The sequence below is a fragment of the Protobothrops mucrosquamatus genome, unplaced genomic scaffold (assembly GCF_001527695.2).
Source record: "Protobothrops mucrosquamatus isolate PMUCROS unplaced genomic scaffold, P.Mucros_1.0 scaffold1725, whole genome shotgun sequence".
NCBI lineage: Eukaryota > Metazoa > Chordata > Lepidosauria > Squamata > Viperidae > Protobothrops > Protobothrops mucrosquamatus.
Genome location: NW_015387872.1, coordinates 234,093 through 250,682, shown reverse-complemented (window position 1 = coordinate 250,682; position 16,590 = coordinate 234,093). Strand labels below are relative to the sequence as shown.

Genomic DNA, 16,590 nt, shown 5'->3' with positions numbered 1-16,590 from the left:
GTAATTCCCTGTCCTTGAGCATCTTGCTTTCTCCATGACCTTAGATGGTGCTGCTGGCAGATTCCCCCTCCCTCCCTCTTTCTTCCTCTCCATGTGTATGCACAGGCAACTTGACTGCCATGTGCTGTGTGGGTGTGATACACTCTCAGCCTTCCTCATGTGGTACGGCTGCAGGCTCGTGCCGTTGCTAGATGTCCCAGCAACCAAGATGATGTTTGAATGTTTGAAGCAGGGAGATGCCAGCCGGCTTCAAGTCTGCGAGAGGCAAAACCTGCTCCTGGTTGAATTTAACACAGTCTCTTGTTCTAGTCGGAGTATCATGGAGCCAGGGGCGTGGACTAGGCAAGGCTACTGGGTCCCCTCGATGTACCACAGTATGGCTGGGCAGTACACGTGAGTGCTAAAATCTTGGGGAGGGAGCTGACTGAACAGCAGGGGGCTCTGCAAACCTACCAAGAAGGGAGAGAGGTTGGGCTGATTTGACTGGAGCGTTTGGTGAGATGGAAGCCAGGAATAATTCTATGAGTCCAACAATGAGATGCTAAGAAGTTCCAGAATAGAATAGAATAGAATAGAATAGAATAGAATAGAATAGAATAATTTTATTGGCCAGGTATCACTCGTGTAACCCTTTCCTGAATAACTTTATGTATACAACATTAGGAAAGGAAAGGCAGCATAGGTTGTGGACTAAGAAGGAGAGAATAAAGCTGGCTAAAGCCAGGTTGGCATTTGAATTGGGGCTTGTGAGCTCATAGCACATCTTCTTAACTACTACTACCCTTCAGCTGTGCCGGAGAAGAACTGTTCCTATTATGTAGGATTGCGCTGGAGCAGTTTAAAAAAAAAAAAAAAAAAAAATCCTGACAAGGTAGATAGTTTTTGATCATAAGTGAAAACTGGAAATTCTAGCTTGCTTATATCCATAGTGTAGCTACGTAAAGTGACCCAAAAAAGGAGGTAAGGTTTGGTTCTGCATATGTTCAGATGCACTATTCTTAGTTTATTGCTTCACTTCAGCTGAAGCTGATTCCTAGATTAGAGATGCATGGCTGATGCATGGGGCTGGAAAAGGGAGGTGGACTCAGATTCAAATCACTGCTTGGCAGGTAATCTTGGATCAGGTTATTGCCTTCTGCAGGCTGGCAATAGTAAGATTCAAGAACGGTAGACCATTTTTGCAGAAAGATCTGCCGATGAAATAAATAGCAGTAATTAAACTTGAGAATTATTTCCCATCCCAGCCAGCTAGCTTACTAATGACTCCTGAATCTCCTCATTCAAAAATACCAGGTTGATGGAGATTTAAGATGATGGCACATTCATGTGAATCAATATAGGGATTAAATTTAGCTCATCCCTCCTACTGGCTAGTTGCCAAGTCCTCTCTTTTAAGCAGGGGCAGTTCTAATGACAGAAGAGTGTCGGTGTCTGGACTGAAATGCGTTGCTGCTGAGTTCTGTGGTGTATTAGAGATGGATAAAATTCAGGAGAACTGAAGAAGCTGGTAAAACCCAGTAGTGGACTGGCAGAAGAAGTGATTATACCTAGGATTGCAAGGTAAAAGAGGAAAGGTCAAGAGGGTAGGGCACTGACAAATGCTCAGTGTCAGGGCTGCATGTACTGTATATATAGCACAAACCCAAAATACTGTAGTTTACAACTATGATACATATAGCGCATACGGGCTGGATTAGGAAGAGGATGAATGTTGTGGCTGGGCAGAATTGGTCTGGAGAGCAAATATTTGAAGTAAGGAATCTCTGATTCAAATTTCATTTCTGCTGGCAGCATAGAATGGCCTTAAATAATCCCTTACTTTTAGTTCTGCTACTACATTGCTATTATTATCATCACCATGGATATCATAAGGCTATAAGAATTATAAATATAAAAAATGCTTTCAAGAAGAAGGGACATATTTTTACTTTTATTACACTCCTATTTTGATGCGGCAATCCAAAAGAATCTCCAGGGAAGGTGGATTCATCTGGTTGGCTGATGTACACGGCCAGGTTGAGCCAGGGTATGGGTCGTTAACCATTACTTGAAGATGAAAACATAAAATGCCAGCCTCCACCTAACCACAGTCCACACAAAGGGATCTTCCTCCTACTATTCTTATTTTGCATCAAAAGCAAACTTTTAACTTGTGCCAACCTATGTGGGCTGTCCAGTTCACCAGCTGTGCCTTCTTTTGATCTAGGTCAATGCCTCCACTCCAGTTGGTGAGTATCCACCAGTGCAGGAATGCCCCATTCCTTGACTATGGCTCCCCACAGTTCCCCATTGTTTCACACTGCCCCTCCCCCTTTTTAACAACTTCATTGACAGAACAGTAACAACGTGGATCTTTTTTCTTTTTATTTTGGGACCAGCTGAAATTGGCAACAGTCTTTCTTTCCCTTCTCTTCCCTCCTCCTTGATAGATGCACCAGATGGAAAGGTGTTAAGTACAAGGGGAAGTCAATGGAGGGAGATTCATATGAAAGGTTTATTACGTCTTCCAAAGACAACCCGCCCACTCGTGGAAATGAAGGCAATTGGTGCTTGCTTTCCAGCACAATTGGAAGGAGTAAAACAAACAAAAAAACAGAGGAGTCCATCAGTAAGCACAGTCCAGATAGAGCACACCAGCCATCACCTGGATCAAAGCAGAGGAAGGGCTGAAATCCAAAAAGTGTTTTTTTAAGCCAGCTTCATTTCCAGCCAGTTTATCCGTAGGAGCCAAATGCATTAAGGTTGCAGTGTGTGGGAAAGTCATTGAAGTAGAAAGTACTTCATTGCAGCAAATGCTAGTATTTACCATGATAAATGTCAAATACAGAAACTCACATTTACGTGTAATGGTCAGATCTGAAACAAGTTGGGTATCTCAAAAAAGTAGCTCTGCATGCTTAGCAGATTAATTAACAATGGAACATTAACAATGGAGAATGGAGATTGGAAGACTTGGGATTGCTGCAACTCTCCCATGCCTAGAAATTCTCTCTTTTATATTCTCATTGGCCTCCTCCATCAGCACTCCTCGAAAATGTAGACGTTTGGAAACACACAAGTTTCAAATAATCCTAAGTCACTTCCGATGGCAAGGTAACTGGGGATGAAAGGATGTTTTTAACTATTACAAATGGAATGACAGGAAAGAGAACAGAGGGGGAATTCTAGTCAGAATTGCAGTACAGCAATCCAGCTGGGTGCTGTGCTGGCTATCAGTTGGTGCTCCATAATCAGTTTTTTTTAAAAAACAACAACATGAAAAGCTCAACCTGAACATAATTCTCAATTGTAGAACATCTGGTTTGCACACAGATTGACTCCCTGGTATCTTCACAGGGAGGACTGGAATTTTTGCCTACAGTCTTAGAATGAAGTTGGCAGACCACTGAGTTAACCTCGACTAGTGGCTGATCAGCGAGTGGTCCGCCACAATTTCTAACTTCATTGTCCCTTCTTAGCAGAAGCATGGCTAAAGGGCCAGGCTAAAAGAGTGTCAAAAGAAAGAGGACAAACTCTGAGCTGCATTAAAAATGGGGCCAAAGTTGCCTTTGGTCCTTGATACCGGTAGCTACTGTATACTGTGCCAAGATAGCCAGCAAAGACTACAATTTCTTGATGGAGTCTCATTGTCTATTTCTCTGTCTTTTGCAGACTCTTGGAGAAGCAAGTCATGTCAGACTTTTCACCTTGCCACCATTGTCCCAGTTTCCATGTGCTTCAGGATTCAACCAACTGGCATGATGCCCAATTTCCAGCTGGCTACAGCCCTCTGAAGCAGGAAGGCCACTGGTTTTCCAGGAAGGGGTGGGGGAAGAGGACAGCCTCTTCCCCAAAGGCCCCATGGCACCATAGCCCTTCTTATGATGGGTACAATCCAGTTTACCAAAGGGACATGAACTGGGGAGCCAGCCACACAAACAAGGGTGATCCCAAAGCCCCTGCACCTGGAGGTTCGTTGGTCAGCTGTAGAGGGAATCAAGGAGCCTCTGTCAAAAAGAGGAGGGAGCTCCCTGCCAGGGCCCCTCCAAGCTATGAAGCTCACATGCTTCTGCGCCTGAGGGCACAACAGGGCCCACGCAAGGAAAACTGGCCTTGTCCTCCACCCTACCTTGCTCCTCCCTCCTACGAGGCTTCCCACCATAGAGTGCAGCCCCAGAAACAGGCAGGCAAGTCAGATTCAGCAGAGAAGCTTATCCAAATTGGAGCTGCTAAGAAATACCAAGAGAGAGAAACAGGCTGTGAGTCAGAGCCCTTGATTCACACGCCTGGGAGGAAGGCAGGCAAGTGGCAGACTAAAATGCCAGGCAGCTGGAGCTATCTTTCAGGAGCCAGAACATGGGGTGGCCCAAGGATGCAGCGGGAGAAGACCAAGTCCCCATCCCATTTGGGCTCTGACTGGGACATTAGTCCCCAACACCGAAGTTACACCCTCCCTCGGGTAAATAAGAGGCACCAAGTCATGTCAGTGCCCTGCCATCCCCCCCAACACAGCCTTCCTGCTGGATGGGGCTTTAGCCATGCAGCCGGTTGGTGTAGATCCAAGCGGGGTGGGAGCAGAGCAAAAGAGAAACATTGCCAAGAGTTTTTCCCCAGGTGGAAGGAACCAAGCCCTTCCAGGAAACTTGCAGGGAGTCAGCCAGCTTTGTCCAAGTCCATGCCCCGAAGGCATGGGGGTCTATTTGTAATTGATGCCACCTGCGTGGTGATCCAGGCTCACTACATTCCATCACCCCAAATGGAGCAGGTCTGCTACCTGGCTCACGGAGAAGCAGGTACTATAAAACCCCACACATCTCCTGGCTCTCCAGGTCCAAACTTAATGGAGGAACGGGCTGCTCGTATACTGGGCCTCCCCTTGCATGAGTTGGGAGTCACAGAGGCAGGGCAGGGAATTAATACACCCAGGATCCCCAGACTGGAGAACGGTGCTATACCTGGGGACAGTTCTGGAAGAGAGAAGGTGAAGAGGGTGCCTTCTGCTCCAGACAGTCCTAGGAAAACTTCTGGACCTCCAACCCCAAACCATTCCCAGGTTAGGCCTGCAGAGCAGGAGCCAACCTACCTGGAGGGGAAAGGGACTGCAGCATCCCCTTGTCCAAGAAGCCACGGCCTACCACGAAGGAAAGAAAAGCCAGGGATTTCTGCCCAAAGCCAGTCCTATATTTGCGATCTGAAGGAAGCCATGTTGAGGATCCGCCGGCACACAGCTCCAGATTCAGATACAGATGAGGAGCTAGAGAAGGAGTCCCAGCCCACCTGTGAGCGACCCTCATGGGGAGAAAGGTTGAACCAGGAGGTGTTCATGTGCAGAAGCAGCAGCAGCAGCCTTGACAGCGGCAGCTCCAATGCCACAGTAGTGCCAGGAAATGCCACTCCTGCCTGGAGACCCAGGCTAGAAACTCCGAGGGCACCTGCAAGCAGGGAGGGATCAGGTCCAGCCAAGGAATGAAGACTGGAGAGAAGAGGAGCTCCAACACAGCTTACTTCAGTGATGGTGAACCTTTTGGACTGCGTGTGTCAAAAATTCAGCGAATGCCTAACTGGCATGTCACTCCCCCCAAAAAAACAATTCTCTATTTCCTCCCCGCCCATCTAGGCCACTCTGAAGAGCGGCCCTCAGCAGCAGCACCAAGGTCTCAACTTCACCACTAGGGCAATTGTTGCCCCCAAAAAAGGTTGCCTTGTGCCCTTTCCCAGGGCATGCTAGCCTTTAGGAATGGTGCAATTGCCCCTGTGGCCCAGCACTTCCCAGGGTCTGCTGTGCACTGCTTACTTTCAGGCAGTCTTTTCTTTCTGTTGACAGGCCCATGCGCTTCCCGAAGGCTGCTTTGGGTCGTACAAGGCCTTCATTTTTGAAGCAGCTACAGAAAATGCTCTCGTGCAGCCTCTGCAGCCTCCAAAACAGCATGAAAGCACATCCTATTCTCCCACAATTTCTGGAGGCTCCACAGGCCGCATGAGGGCACACCCCATTCTCGGATGTCCTCCACAGCCACGGAAAATGCCACAAGAACAAGGCATGCTTTTGAGAATATTTGCTGTGAGGTGTTGGTGAATGCTGGTGTGTCACCCAAAACATTGTGGTGTGTCAGAGGTCCACAATCACTGATGTGGACCTTTTCCTTCCAACCCAGCTCCCTCTCCAAAGTGCCTAGTGTCCGCACACCTCTATCTTCCTTCCTGCATCCTTGCTGGCAGCTCAGGGACACCACTGCAATCTTCCCCCTGTCCCCCAAGGGTTAGGACAACAACTCAACAAAGTCCCAGCCAGATTTTGGCTCTGCTGCTTGGGAATTCTGGAGGTCCCGCTACCAATATCATAGGCAGGAAGTGAGTTTCCAACAAGCTGTGTCCCTCTGCTCCAGTGAGGAAGGAAATATCAGAGTCCTCGCCTCAGTATTCTGCTTGTTTTGTAGTACAACTGCTAAGAATGGAACCTCCACTGATAGTAAGCCTCCAATTGATGAATACTAGGGACAACCCATAGGAATAATGGCCCTCGGTGTAATAGCCTGGAACACCGATCTTCTCAGGATCCTCCCGGCCTGGCCTTAGCAGAAGACAAGAGAGATCCCAGAAAGGGACAGAGACGCTCGGGTGAGCATCGACTTTCACTATGTAGCTAAGAGACCTCCAGGAGGCAAAAGAGCTGTCAGGACTTTACTGCTTTGCAATGTCTGTAGAGTTATTGCTAGAGAAGCTGTACAGTACGTGACAGGCCTTTGGGAGTGTTATTAGTATTGTTCTTCTTAAAATTGAATACAAATATCTGTAATAAAATTCTGTGCAACCAAATACACTGAGTAATACATTCTCTGTTTGGTCACATATTTTGGGGGTTAACTATGTAACTTTTTATGTTATGTTATGTTATGTTATGTTATGTTATGTTATGTTATGTTATGTTATGTTATGTTATGTTATGTTATGTTATGTTATGTCTGCAATAATGTTATGTTATGTTATGTTATGTTACGTTACGTTACGTTACGTTACGTTACGTTACAGTATGTTATGTCTGCAATAATGTTATGTTATGTTATGTTATGTTATGTTATGTTATGTTATGTTATGTTATGTTATGTTATGTTATGTTATGTTATGTTTTATGTTATGTTATGTTATGTTATGTTATGTTATGTTGTTATGTTATGTTATGTCTGCAATAATGTTATGTTATGATTTATTTATTCATTCATTCATTCATTCATTCATTCATTCAATTTCTATAGCTGCCCAACTCATCTAATTGACTGTGGATTCAAATCTAAGGTCAGGATTAGGCTACGATGAACCAGAATATGGGTTGCCTGCAGATGAACTTTATGTACCGTATTCCAGCATATAAAACAGGACTTCTTTTCACCCAGACCACATCTCACCTATTATCCTTGGAGAAATACTTTCTCCCTTTCCTGAAAATTGGCCTTATCGGGTGCCTGGGGAAGAAAATTCCCTGATGCTGGGGGTCAGGGATGCAAAACTTCGTTGAACTTGAGTGCAAAAACGGATGCCGGGACAAGATTCGGGGTGGATTTTCATGCATAAATGTGCTGGTTTAATGTTTTTTTTTAATTGACCATTTCTGGTCTCCATGAAAGAAAACTCCTCATGCCAGGGTTAGGCATGTGGAGGGCTGGGGGGGGGACAAATTATTTAAAAAACCCAAATGCAAAAACGAATGCCAGGATGACATTTGGGGTAGAATTTCATGCTTAAAAATGGTGCTGGTTACTGTTTTTAAAATGCGACCATATCAGGTGCCCAAGGAAGAAAATACCCGATGCTGGGCTCAGGGATGCAGGTTGCTGGGAGGTCAATTTTTTCTCTCCAACCCAAACAGAAAAAAGGACCCCAGAATGAGATTCAGGGTGGAATTTCATGCTTACAAATTGTGCTGGCTACTGTTTTTTTAAAGTGACCATATCCAATGCCTGGGGTAGAAAATTCCTGATTCCAGGGTCAGGGACATGGATAGTAGGAAGCCAAATTTTTTCAGCATAAACGCAGAAACAGACACCAGGATAACATTTGGGGTGCAATTTCATGCTTAAAAATGTGCTGGTTGCTGGTTTTTAAAATAGCATTAGCACTAGCAATAGCACTTATATATATACCGCTTCATAGTACTTTACAACCTTCTCTAAGCGTTTTACAGAGTCGGCCTATTGCCCCCAACAATCTGGGTCCTCATCTTACCGACCTCGGAAAGATGGAAGGCTGAGTCAACTTTGCGCCGTTCAGAATCAAACTGCTGGCAGTCGGCAGAGTTAGCCTGCAATACTGCATTCTAACCACTGTGCCACCACCAAATCGACCACCACCAAATTGTGCCCAGGGAAGAAAATTCTGGATGCCAGGATCATGTACGAGTGTTGCTGGGAGGACAAAATCTTATTCAACACAAACACAGAAACAGACATTGGTAAGACATTTGGGGTGGAATTTCATGCTTAAAAACACTGCTGGTTGCTGTTTTTTAAAATAGTATACTGGGTGCCAGGGAAAGAAAATTCCTGACTCCAGGGTCAGGGAAGCAAATGGCCAGGAGGCCAAAATTGTATTCAGCAGATGAAGGGAAAACATTGAGGGTGGCATTTCATGTTAAAAATTGTGCTGGTTGTTGTTTTTAAAAATTGGCCATATTGGATGCCCGAAGAAGAAAATGCTCCAAAATCCATTGGCGATGTCCATTTTGCTCTCCGAAAGTGGATTTGCCCTCCAAATGGGATTTTCTCATGTATTTTACCAAGAAAAATAGGTAAACTGCACTCAAAAACTCAGCACCCTCTTAAGCATAACTATGCGCTCCAAATCTGTTGGCAATGTCCATTTTGTTCTGTGAATTCATGGAGACCTAACCCTAACTCTAACCCAATTGGATTTGGCCCCAATGGAATTTTCCCAGGAAAAGTAGATAAAGCAAGCTTGAAAAGTCACACACACACCCCAAAGCATACACATGCACTCCAAATCCATTGTGCATTTCACTCTCTGAACTCAGACGGATTTCTCCACAATGGCATTTTCCCATATATTTTACCAGGAAACATAGATAAGAAAGGTTTGAAGATACATAGGAAACATAGGAAACATAGATAAGAAAGGCTCTTATAAGCATAACCAGGCACTCTGAATCTGTTGACGAGGTCCATTTTGCTCTCTGAACTCATAAAGACATAATCCTAACTCTAGAAGTATTTGCCCATCAATGGGATTTTCCCCATGTATTTTATCAAAAAATATAGATAAAGCTCACTCGAAAAGTCAGCACAAAGGTTTATACATACATACATGCATACATACATACATACATACATATTAAAATACAATAGAGCCACTGAACTCCGGGATAGTAAAAACTTTTTAATAAATACAACTTAGCTTTCGTCAATCCTCTGTTGACATTGTCAGAGTTGGTAATCGGTGGTTAGAGAAAACCACTTATATAGCCAGATGGCTGTTTAACTGTCAAGCCATGAAGCGCGTGGGCATTCCATCCACCTCTATTGGCTGGTGCTCGCCTCAATCATCATGTTGGTCTGAAGTACTTCCTTCGGTCCTGCAAAGGGGGGTGTTAATGTCTCCCTTACTCTACTCACTATGCCCTCTTGCCTTGCCGCGAGTAAACGCCCTGAATTTTTAGAATTTCTATTCCTGCAGTGCAGAGGTGGTAAGAAGTTCACTCGTTTTGCTGCCCTGTGCAGCTGTTTGTGCTTCTCAATGTTTGATAGGCTGGCAGCAGTTCTACAAGGCAGTTGATCGAATGCTCATCCAAAAGCCAAGCCTCTTTCAATAGGCCGCCACCTTTCGTGAAGTCTTGGGCGATGATCTCAGCCCCCACAAAATTAAATGTATGGTTGCTCTCGGCTATGTGCGTCCATATCTGAGAGCGCTGCTCATGCCGTTTGACTGCCAGTTCATGTTCATGAACTCTAGTCCAGAGGCGTTTCACGGTCTCTCCAATATAATTGCAGCGACAATCATTGCAATTGATCTTATATATCACAGATGACTTGTCGTCCTTGGACAATGGTTCTTTTGGGCGCATTATTCTTGTGTGTAATGTCTGGCTGGGCTTATGGGCCACATTTATATTATGGGGCGCCAGTATCCGTACAGTCGCTTCGGATATGTTATTGATATACGGAAGCGTGGCCCAAGTTATGGTTGTTAACTTGTCATGGGTTGAACATGGTCTATGATGTCTATGACAACGTCGAATGAAGTCTGTTGAGTATCCATTCTGTCTACATATGTGGTAGAGGTATGTCTGTTCCTTAATTTTCCATCTTTAAGTGAAACATCAAATTCCTGTATGGGCACCTCAGTCATCTCTTCTTCAGTATCAGTTTTTTGAAGCTGGTCTGCTTCCGAAGACTTCTATCTCATCACCTGGCTCTGAAATTAATTTATGCCTGCTCAAAAATTCCTTGGCTTTATCTATAGAAATCAGCTGAAATCTTTGTTCACGGTATGTGTCACCCCCTCAAGCTTACCCCAACAAAAGGAGATTTTTCTCATCTTCAAAATCATCTTTAAGTAGGCTTTCCTTTTTCGCAAAATTCTTACAGGAATTTCCTTCAAAATAATTATATCTACATTTTCCATTCGTAATTTTGATTTAAAATGACAGTCCAGAACACAGTCCCATTATTTTTCTTACAAAGTGGACCAAGACATCCCTTGGCAATTTTCTCATAGCAGCAAATCTCGAGTTCAGACGGTATGCCTTTCCAGATTGAGACTTTTTTCATCACAATGAATTAACATAGCCAAAGTTTAATTGTCCTTGCTCTGATGTCCTCTCCAGGTTGTTAAGGAATTGCTCTAAATCTTAATTGAAGTTCTTTAGCGTGTATTTCCAGGAGAATTCTCTCATTTAGTTCAGTTTCAAGAAGATTATCTTACTTATTAACTTTGTGTTCCAAAAATTCCATCCTGTCCTTCACCTGATTGATGTCTCCTGTCAAACATTATATCTCATCACGAAGTTCCTTTACCAATGTATCAATTTTGAGTTCAAGGTGAGTTCCCATTGCCTGTATAGCTTCATGTGTTTTGTCTGTGTATTCATCCAAAAAACATCTAAAAGATTCTAAATCTCCCAGTATCTTCTCTGTTCTTTTATGGGTGGCCATAACGTAACTAAACTTTAAATTTTAGTCTGAATAAGGCCACAAAAGACGTTTTAAAAGAAGAATCACAGTTCAATGGTCTTTGGCTCCCTCATGTGGTCAAACAGTACCACTACAATAAAAGAAAGTTTAGCCATGAGGCTAAAATTGTTTTCAACCAAAACGCTAAAACGGATGCCAGGACAAGTTTCAGAGTTGAATTCCATGCTTAAAAATGGTTGTGTTATGTCCTGGGCCAGCAGGCACAGGCTACAGCGATTGGCCCGGGCAGACCATGTGGATGCCCGGGACAAGAAAGGCTGCTCCCAGCCTTTGCAATGATTGGCCAGCAAGGTATTCTGGGCCAGCAGGCACAGGTTGCAGCGATTGGCCCGGGCAGACCATGTGGATGCCCCGGACAAGAAAGGCTGCTCCCAGCCTTTGCAATGATTGGCCAGCAAGGTATTGTGCAGGGGGGCTATAAAGGGGGCTGCACCATTTTAAAATCTGTTCTGTTGGTGTTGCAATAAAGGAGAACTGTTGGAACTCGTTGTTTCGTTTCAATGCCTCTTTTCCTGAAACAGAACAGGTTGTTCTTTTCTTTTTAAAAAAATTGACTATATTTGTTCCCCAGCTATGAAAATTAATGATGCCAGGGTTATACATGTGGGAATCCAAAATTGTTTTCAACTGAAATGCTAAAACGGATGCTGGGACAAGATTCGGGGTTGAATTTCATGTTTAAAAATGGTTGTTCTTTTAAAAAAAAAATCAACCATATTTGGGGCCCAGCAATGAAAATTAATGATGCTGGGGTTATATACAGAGGAGTCCAAACTTTTTTCAACAGAAATGCAAAAACAGATGCTGGGATCAGGGACGTGGGAGGCCATGAGGCTAGAATTGTTTTCAACTGATGCCAGGACAAGATTCGGGCTTGAATTTCATGCTTAAAAATTGTGTTCTTTTCTTTTTCAAAAAATCAACTATATTTTGTCTCCAGCGGAGAAAGTTCACAATGCTGGAGTCAGGGTCCCCAGTAGGACAAAAGGCCAAACGTTTTTCAATCAAAATGTTAAAACGGATGTCAGGACAAGATTCAGACTTGAATTTCATGCTTTAAAATTGTGTTGTTTGCTTTTTCAAAAAATTGACAATATTTGATCCCCAGTTGAGAAAATTCAAGATACCTGGGTTGGGATTGGAATGACAAATTGTTGGAAGAAAAACCAGGTCCAGTCCAAGCCAGGAGTAAATAAAATGGAGGCTAAGATGCTGGAAATAAAATGGAAGTTACTTAGAAATAAAAATGTAGGCTGCTTAGAAAAAAGGTTCCAGTTTATTGAAGAGCAGAATAACATCATGTAGTTCTGGGACAGCTGACCAAATGGAGTTGAGCTCCCATCAGCTCCAAGCTTCCTGGCCCCAGTTTCCCTGCATGGGTTAAAAAATCTGCATTTTAAAAGAGTGGTCTCCTCAGTTTCTGTCTGGGGCAGGGAGACGGGGCTGTTTCTGCCTAAGATTTTTTTCCATTTCTCCTCTGGGGAAATACTCTGCCTATTTTAATATCCCCCAAAATATTTCCTTCTCTAGGAGGGTGGGTGGGTGTTGACTTTCTACAAAGGGTAAATTTGATATAACTCTTGTGGGTTTCACCCAATTAAAAGGACTCCTCCCTAAAAAGTGCACTTCAAATGTCGAAGGGGGGGGGAGAGAACCAAGCTTATAGGCAGATGAGCAGAAAATGATCATCCAGGGCAGATTGTATGTGGGCGTGTAGGGGGTCGAATGCCTCCAATGCATACACCAGCTAATTGGAAAGGAGGTGTTTATCTAAAATAACAGAATGAAGTACAGCACATGGATCAAACTTTCCTATTTGTACTAGCTGAGGAGGGAGAACACTACATTTGATGTGGAGCAAGAAAGCTCAGTGGAGATCATCTTCCCAATAGAATAAGTGTGGATTGAGGATGACAGCATTTATTTCTGCCCTCCCCAGTGGTAAGGAATCCCTGTTTGCAGAGGGGCAAGTAGGAAAGTGGAGAGCAGCCATCTGTGTGTCCTAGCCTATTCTGTCATTTGTTAAAGTGGTTTTTGCTTTAATCCTTATAGGGAAAATCTGAGCTGGAAAACTGTCCTTTCAAAATGGCCAGTGAAACAAAGTTGTCATTCTTTTTCAGTTGCTGGTAGTACACTAGAAAAAGAAAAGTTTTTTTTAGTACACAGAAGTATCCTGGCAAAAAAGCCAGCTTTTTAGTTACCTGCACAGTTGCCAGCAGGTGGTGCCTTAAGTGTTCACAATTAACGCAGCAGACATTCTCAAGTGAGTAAACTAAGGGTTTGCTTTTTGTGATTTTCCCTAAGGATAAGAACCAGTTTTCTCACTCTTTGCAATAAAAACATCCCATTGAGCCTTTTCAAATGTCTGATATGACAATCATTGATGCTGGATCAAAAGAATGCAGAAAATATACATGTCTTGCCTCAAAGGGGTATTTCCACTGCAATTTTCAAGTGAGATTAAGACAAAGGTAGTGAATCATGAGGATATGGCATTAGAAAGGTTGCCAGGTCATCTTTATACTCTGGATAGGAGTCCGTAAGGAACAGCTTTGACTTGAAGAAATAGGTCAAAATCAAAACCTCTCTCTGACCTTTCCCAATGGCCCTTTTAGAGCAAAAATCTATTCTGACAGTTCCCCCCCCCCGAGCTGCAGTATTTAGTTTCACTTTATTTTTTTCTTCATTGTGGTTATTTTTGTTCTTGTCTCTTGAAAAGTCAGATGCTGAGAATCCTTTTTCAGCAACAGATGGAGATGAAGACCCGTTTAGTGTCCCTTCCGTCCTGGAGAGAAAAAGGAGAGCAAAGATGGATAGATAGATAGACAGACAGACAGACAGACAGACAGACAAAAATGATAGAGATAGTTGATAGGTATATAGATAGATGAATAGATTTTAGATAGACAGACAGATAAATAGATGATTGAAATAGATGAACAGAACAGAATAGAATAGAATAGAATAGAATAGAATAGAATAGAATAGAATAGAATAGAATAGAATAGAATAGAATAGAATAGAAAGGGACCTGGTCTTTTAGTCCAGCCCCCTGCTCGTAGGAGAACCTATACTGTTATGTCCTGGGCCTGCTGAATCATTCAGCAGGCTCAGAAATGTTGCAAAGAGCCCCGGGCAGACCACAAGCTTGCCCGGGACCAGACTGGCTGTCTCCAGCCTTGCATGCATGCGCAAGGCGCAAAATCAGCCTTGCATTCATTGGGTGATGCTGTCCTTGCAAGAACAATATAAAAGGCCTGCACGCCATTTTAGTTACTGTTCTGTTGATGTACTTAATAAAGAAGACTTGCTGTTTCCCCACTCGTTTCTTTCAATGCCTTTAACCCGCGAATACAACATTGGCGACAAAGGTGGGATCGCTGCAAGCAAGATTATCAACAGAAGAAGATAGGACTCACCAAGGAAGTCCTGAAGCCCTGGGAAAGTTCGGTGTCCAGAATCACGACTCTGCCTGCCAGTACAGAATTGCTGGAGGTGAGCTCGGCAGAAGGACCCCTTTCCAAAAAAAGGCTTGCAGCGAAGGCGTTGACGAAGTTTGCAGAAGGCTAAGATGTCTAAGATAGGCCAGTGGTCAGACTTTGATATTTCCCACCAAGAACGCTGGAACTCTTTCGTGGCTCAGGTGCAGAATTACTTCAGAGTAAGTCAGATAAGAGAAGACGGCCCTAAAGCAGCTACCTTGCTGTGTGTTTGTGGACAAGAAACATTTGACATAGCAGAGAATCTGGTGGCCCCAGTGCTTTTGGAGTCAGTGTCTTATGCAGATTTGAAGAAGATGCTAAAAGAACACTTCCAACCTAAACTTTCAGTGATTGCTTGGCGACACGCGTTCGAGCAGAGGGACCAGAGGCCTGGCGAGTTTCTGCGGACTTTATTGCTGCCTTAAGGCAAGCAGTGAGGCCTTGTGAATTCAAGGATCTGGAAGAGAGGGGGTACATATAGATTACGGGTACATATAGATTACGCTGGGGTACATATAGATTACGCTGGGGTACATATAGATTACGGGTACATATAGATTACGCTCAAGGGTACATATAGATTACGCTGGGCCCTTTCAGGGGCAATTCTTCCTTCTCCTAGTTGACAGCCATTCCAAGTGGCTAGAGGTTGTGCCTGTTTCCTCCACTACTACTGCTAGGACCATCCAGGTGCTGAGAGGGATCTTCGCCTCCCATGGACTTCCAGATGTCCTGGTCTCTGACAATGGCCCCCTATTCACTTCTTGTGAGTTTCAGGCTTTTCGACAGGCCAAATTGATCCGGCATGCAACTTCAGCACCATTTCATCCATATTCCAAGGGTCAGGCAGAAAGGATGGTGCGCACTATCAAAGATGCTCTCAAGAGAATCACTTATGGCAACTGGCATCACAGGTTAGCTGATTTCCTTCTTTCACAACGCACCACACCTTGCACAGCCACAGGAAAGAGCCCAGCAGAACTCCGCTGGGGTCGCCGCCTCATCACGAAACTGGACAGGTTGCACCCAGACCGGGTGGCTTCACAGGTGTCACAGCCACAGGCACCTAGGAGACTACAGGTGGGCGATCCGGTCTGGGCAAGGAACTATGGACCTGGCCATCTCTGGGTCACAGTAGTAGTATGCAAGGTCTCTGGGCTGCTGTCATATGAAGTGGCCTTGGACGATGGTCGTGTGATCCAATGTCACATTGACCAACTGCACTGGAGGCTTCCCAGCAACATTTCTGCTCCTGGCTTGGCTCTTGGGGGGGAGGAGGACCACAATTACGATTGTGGACCACGGTCTCTCCGGCCAACCGGACACCCACCGGTTTCAGCTATTGCTCCAAACAGGGAGTCTTCAGAAAGGGGGTTTGCCATGGAGGCGGCTATCCAACATAATGAATTTTAATGTGGAGAAAAGCAAAGTTTTACATTTAGGCAGGAAAAATCAAAGGTTTAAGTACAGATTAGGTGAGACCTGGCTCAAAAACAGCAACTGTGAGAGGGACCTTGGAGTCCTAGTGGACAATCACTCGACTATAAGCCAGCAGTGTGCAGCAGCAGCCAAAAAAGCTAATACAATCCTGGATTGCATAAGCAGGATTGTATTAGCTTTTTTGGCTGCTGCTGCACACTGCTGGCTTATAGTCGAGTGATTGTCCACTAGGACTCCAAGGTCCCTCTCACAGTTGCTGTTTTTGAGCCAGGTCTCACCTAATCTGTACTTAAACGTTATTGCCCTTGATTTCTGTTGCAAGTCTTCATTCATTCTGAGCCTTTGCTTTCCTGACTTCATCGTTGCATGTTCTGGCTGTCTGCTGATAATCAGCCTTAGTTATATGTCTCTCTTTCCATTTTTTGTACTTGTCCTTTTTGTCTTTCAGTTTGTCAGAGAGAGCTTTGTGCAGTCATACTGGTTTCCTC

The 16,590-nt window shown here is 44.2% G+C and overlaps 1 protein-coding gene across 1 annotated transcript; it reads left to right on the top strand.

The window, feature by feature from the left end:
* Positions 1-211: 211 nt before the first annotated feature.
* Positions 212-5,449, top strand: DDN (dendrin). The gene is made up of 2 exons (XM_029285452.1): positions 212-393; positions 3,652-5,449. Exons 1-2 carry the CDS (start codon positions 212-214, stop codon positions 5,447-5,449), a joined length of 1,980 nt encoding a protein of 659 aa, XP_029141285.1.
* The last annotated feature ends 11,141 nt before the right edge of the window (positions 5,450-16,590 follow it).